The following is a 5,891-nucleotide window of genomic DNA, read 5'->3' as shown; positions in this document are numbered from 1 at the left end:
AAATCAACCAACAGGTGCAAAAACCAGTAGAGACAGCAGCTAAGTGCCTGAAATCTTAGCGACCAATGTTTTCCGGTCTTCATTTGTTCCAAAGTGTGCAAGCTTATTGAGAAATCAGCCCTTGGGTGAACTGATACTGGCAGATGACTTCTCCCGTGTAACAAAAGATAAGAATTAGGGCTAAGAATAACATCAGGAGTAAGAGCAGCCACAACAGACAAAGTTATAACAAAAGAAAGCAATATTCATGGTCATACTGTCAGATTGGATTTTTATTATCAAATTTTCCTGTACATGGATTGTCCATTCTAAATAGTTTCGAGGTTTACATTGATAGACAAGGAACAATATTAGTGTTGTGATGTATGTTGTTGGATAAACAATAGTAGTGTTAGGTAATGAGTGTTTATACAGAACACTTGAGATATAGCATAAAGACAGTCAGGAACATATGTAATTAGTCCCAAGAAATTATTTGTCTGTTTCCACTTGTGTATGAGATTTTTGCTTTTCCCCCACTCCACCAAAGATACAGACAATTCCCCATGTCCCCAAAGACAGTAGTGTGTGTGAAACAAGACAAAGCTAGTCAATGGCATACAGGAAAAACATCAAAACAACCATACTATACTATGGAGTTACTAGAGAGGAAAAGCGTTTGACATCGATTGTCTTGGGATGCTTCTGTTTCAGTTTATTGATGATGACATTCAGTAAACCTTCTTTGTATGCTGCTGAAATCATGTTGACATCCATGTCCTCTGTAATTAAAAATTTCCGTACCAGCTCTCCACAAATCCTCTCCGCACACATATAACGGATCGTGTTTTCATCTTTTTTTTCTTGTGTGCATGATACTAATAAGGCTTTTTCGTTATCTACCAACTTTACTGTTATCTCTTCAATCCTTGTTCCGGGCATGTTGACAACTATCTCATACCAATCTTCGTACTCTTTGATATCTGCGTGCAACAGTAATGATAGACCTTCATCTTTCTGCATGACGGCAAAAGTTAACTCGATGACACATCTGTCATTAAGGACATAACCCGATCCTGGGTCATTAAACTTTCGGACCAGCATAAATGCTGCAAATCCGTGTGCACTGCTTTTAGTTCCAAATTCATGATCCAGTCCTGCATAAAAAGTCATAAAGTTTGAATAGAGTAACAGAAAAGCAAAATATATATATAGAGAGCCGGGGGAAGCACCTTTCACTACAGCTAAATTGGATAGCTGATCTATGATTGAAAAGGTGAGCTTTATTGATTGACTCCATCCATTCGGCTTGACAGCACTCTTCAAAGTACCAATGCTGAGAAAAGGCTTCTTAGGAACAGCCAGTGCCAAATACAGTGATACGTAGTCCTCATTTGCAGCCCCATTCGGATACAACTGTAACTTCCTTTTAGGAAATAAAAAAAATTAAATTAAACTCTACCATTGCCGAAGGTGGTTCCTAATAAATGGGGGAGGAGATTCGTACCATTGTTGATCACCTATCGGGAAGGAATCCGACTCATACTTTTTCCTTGATGGGGAAAACTCGGTGATAATCCATCTGATCCGCCCATTCAATACCTCGGTAACCATTGCCACTCTAAATAAACGGTAAGTCCAAATTATTGCTTTCCTTAAATTCAAATAAATAAATAAACTAGATGTAATCACCTCTTTTGCAGAACTCTAAGAAAAAAAACTGACTTTAATTTAGAATTGTGATAAGTGAGTTTCACAAATTTTATTGAGAAAAATAGCAGCAGAAAATTTTGGAACCGTCCCCATATATAGACTTCAAAACCCCACTAAATTTGACTCCTACAAATAAAATTCTTTACCAACCTTACATCAACTTCTAAAAAGAGTAGAACTCAAATAACAATTTACTAAAACACCGATAATGACTAAAACATGGACTGTTAGGAACACAGTCCTGAATTCTGAGATTATACTAGTCTGAAAACCAGTAAAGCTCCCTAAAAATAACTTTTCCTACCCCAAACCCTTATCCTTCCCTGTTACTCATAATAACTTCCCCTCACAAGCAATTGAGCCATCGGAACTACGCAGTGCTTTGTCCATGATCTCATCAGGGCCCTACAAACCACTTGATGACTAGCAAAAAAAAAACATTAAATTTCGGAAATGACGTGTAACCAAAAAAGCAGTTTAGAGAAAAATAATTGAAGTTTAACATTGCCCCAATTAGTGATGTGATTTCATTTAGAGACTGGAAAGGAAGAAAAATCCTTGAGAAATGAACCAAAGGCCCTGATAACAAGAACACCAACAAGCTAGTGTAACTTGTAACATAAATCAGCTCCTACTGTCCCATGATTGATACATCTGTCTCCTACAAAATTGCCTCTCAGAACATGACCTTAAAACACATTGATACCAAAAAAAAGATTGGATATGGAAGTTGATAAACAAGGGAATCTGATTTGGAGGTTAAGCTTGTTAATTTTTAAACTGTATTTATTGGGTTGCTTTATTTTTATTTTTGAGAGATGGAGTGAGGACAAAAATTGTATTTTGTGTCCATGGGCATGGTGGTCATTTTACCTAGCTTGCACATGTGTGAGCCACACATGTTTGCTATAACTTTTCCCACTACCCACCTATTTCAAATTCAAACCCTTACCTGGAACTCGAAAACCACCACTTCCCTAAGCATTAAAGACTTCACTTTCCCACACCCACTACCACTTACCTAAACCATTCACTCTCTATTTTCATTTGACTAAGCCTATTCTTATTTACTCACTTTTGTAGAGATTCTCCACTAAGCAAAAGACCTCCATTGAAGCTTTCTTGTGTGCAAGCTAGTGTTTGAAGAAACGGCCGACTTTCCCATATTTTCTCTTGAAGCTTTCTACTTGTAGTTTTGTTCTTCTCTCATATATATTGGATTACATCTTGTGGGATTGTTCTTCTTCTCTTTTGGTTGTGGATATTGGGCTAGTGTAAACTTCGGTTTCACTATTTGAGAAGTGGATTTCCGGTGTTGTGAATTCCGTCTTTTTCTATAAAGCTTGATGAGCACCGTAAAGAAATCTCTTCTAGTCATGGTGGATCCTGTCCACTCAACATATCAGCATGTTAAACATCCAAAAACCTACTTCCATGGAGCAGGTATAGTAAGACTTAATTGTGCAAAGTAAGACTTAAACTGTTGTTTCTTGCAGTTGGAGAAACATATTGGGAAGTTGAAGACGGAAAAGTATGGGAGTAGAATTCTTGAACAAATTCAGCAGTATACTGAGTCTGAACAGGTTGATAACTCAGGCGCCAGCGAAAGCAGAGCTAAGAAAAGATTGAAGACTAAAAAGTGTTAACTTACCAACTTCTCCAAAAGCTTAAGCTGTTGGAGAAAGGCGTTATTTATCTTTTATACTTTGACACTCCCCGCACTTGTGGCCTACTTGGCAGGGGCGGAGTTAGGAATTTACACTTCGGGGGGCCAAACTAATTTACACTTGCCCTCATTGGTCATTGGGGGGGCCATGGCCACTAAACTAGCTTAGAATGCATATACAGCCAAAAACCATAAAAGAGATTTTGCAAGTCATTGGGGGGGCCGTGGCCCCCCTCATGCTCTATGTACCTCCGCCCTTGCTACTTGGCAAACACATGGCACATGTGGTCCCACTTTGGGCCGACCATCGCATGTGGATTTTTGCTATCCGAGAGGTTTGAACTTGTGACCTTTGGCTCTGATACCATGTTAACTTACCAACTTCTCCAAAAGTTTGAGCTGTTAGAGAAAGGCGTTATTTATCTTTTATACTTTAACAAAAAGGATTTGGTTCTTAGGGAAAGCAGGGGAAAAGAACAAGAATAGTTCATTTACGTTCAGTTTTCCATTGCACCAATTTTGTCTCTTTAGGTGTGTTTGGACTTAGTTAGAGTTCATCAATTGTGACCACATTTGAAGTGGTAGTCAAATTTGTGTTTTCTTTTTCTATTTCTACGGTGTCTCTTCAATCAACGCAACAATCTTCTAGAGTGACTGATCTATCAACAATACACCGATATATTGTCTGTTTTATTGGCCCTATGAAGTGTAATCGGATGAATTTTGTTATGAGGTTTCTTGCATTTCATTTCACAATCTCTTCATGCGGAGCTTATTTATCTTTTCATTTTCAAAAGATAAGGAGCAAGATAATCAGGAACTGTCATATTGTCCTGTTTTCGTATTGTCCTGTCATATTGTCCTGTTTTCGTATGTTTTCGTATGTTGATCTTTAGGATAATTTTGGTCTCTGGATGGTTTTCCTTGAATATCTTATATGACATCAAAACAAGAAAAGAAATAAGAGAGAAAACTGAAATTGTACATCAAAACAAGAAAAGAAAGAAGAGAGAAAATTGAAATTGTACATCAAAACAAGAAAAGAAAGAAGAGAGTTGAAATTGTACATCAAAACAAGAAAAGAAAGAAGGGAGAAAATTGAAATTGTACATCAAAACAAGAAAAGAAAGAAGAGAGAGAGAGAGAGAGAGAGAGAGAGAGAGAGAGAGAGAGAGAGAGATATACCTTTCGAAATCAAGAATAATGTGAGTTCTTAGAGAGAACAGCGAATCCCTGCCAAAAAAAAAAAAAAAAAAATCTTCGCTTGAATTTTGACATGGAAACTAATTAAATAATGGGAACAAAATTGAAATTGGGGGCGGATAAAATTACCTTACCAGGAAGGAAATGAAAAGTGATGGAGAGACTGAAAGAAATAAAAACAAGGAGAGAGATAAAAGACGAAGAGAGTTCAAATGAGGAGGGAAGCGTATTGCTCGATAAACGGAGATTTTAATTTTATGGTGTGGGGCCTACGCCACTCTGTGATCTATATATGTTTCCATACTGTGCAGATCCTCTATAGATCGGAAGGTTAGGATCATCCTAAATGGACGGTTTGGATTATCTCATGGAGTGGCTCGAACAGTATTTTATAGCATCTAAATGCACAAGCGAAACAAACTCATGTTTTAAAGTTAATATTTGTTGAACAATGACAAAATCTATTATTAGAAAGTGAGCCTATGTCAAGTCGAGTGGAACAAAATGAAGTGTGTCCAGTAATATAAGAAAAGTCAGTCAAATCACTAATAGGAGGAGGAGGAATCAATACATTATAGTACTAGGGGTGCAACTCGGGTCGGGTTGGCCCGACCCAACCCGAGGAACCCGTTTTTCCAACCCAACCCAACGCAACCCGATTTCCTAGCCGGCTGGGTTCAACCCGACCCAACCCAATTTGCAATTTCCTCAACCTGACCCAACCCGATTTGCAATTCGGGTTGGGTTGACCCGATTTGATATGGTACCAATAGTTGACCACCTCAACTCAAGCCGGGTTGTTTTGGATTTTGAGAACAATCTGTTCTCAAAATCCAAAACAAACAAGGACTACCAATTAACAATGGGAAATGCTATCCGCACTACTATATTTTGATGATCACACTCCTCACTTAGTCACTTTATTAAAGTACGGTATGGCCCGCACCACAGGATTATCCAAACTGTCCATTGTAGACTGTGGAGACTATTTCAATGTTGAAAAAAAAAACACGAGAATTTATATGATGGGTGGCTGTGAAAACACGTGAAGTGTGGAAAGTATGGTATGGCCCACTCCATATGATGATCCAAACCGTCCATCTATTAGGTTAGAACTTAAATAGGTTGTGCCTCAAATATCATTTCCATGGGATGATCCTAACCCTCTAATTTGTAGAATATTCCGTAACTGATTTTTGGGGCAGTACATATATAGATCGGAGGGTCAGGATCATCCTATGGAAATGATTTTTGGGGCACAACCTATTTAAGTTCTGGCCTAATAGATGGACGGTTTGGATCATCATATGGAGTGGGTCGTACCATACGT

The 5,891-nt window shown here is 38.2% G+C and overlaps 1 protein-coding gene across 1 annotated transcript; it reads right to left on the bottom strand.

Moving 5' to 3' along the window:
- Positions 1 to 375: 375 nt before the first annotated feature.
- Positions 376 to 4,784, bottom strand: LOC143889355 (MATH domain and coiled-coil domain-containing protein At3g58440-like). The gene is made up of 5 exons (XM_077393532.1): positions 4,691 to 4,784; positions 4,544 to 4,591; positions 1,487 to 1,600; positions 1,212 to 1,405; positions 376 to 1,136 (listed from the first exon to the last, which is right to left on the bottom strand). The coding sequence occupies exons 3-5, from the start codon at positions 1,591 to 1,593 to the stop codon at positions 631 to 633; spliced, it is 807 nt and encodes a 268-aa protein (XP_077249647.1). The 5' UTR covers positions 1,594 to 1,600; positions 4,544 to 4,591; positions 4,691 to 4,784; the 3' UTR covers positions 376 to 630.
- Positions 4,785 to 5,891: the final 1,107 nt, after the last annotated feature.

Source organism: Tasmannia lanceolata, unplaced genomic scaffold (assembly GCF_043159265.1).
Source record: "Tasmannia lanceolata isolate RefF3 unplaced genomic scaffold, GAP_Taslan_0.1 ptg000013l, whole genome shotgun sequence".
Taxonomy (NCBI): domain Eukaryota; kingdom Viridiplantae; phylum Streptophyta; class Magnoliopsida; order Canellales; family Winteraceae; genus Tasmannia; species Tasmannia lanceolata.
This window is presented reverse-complemented; position numbering and strand designations above follow the sequence as displayed.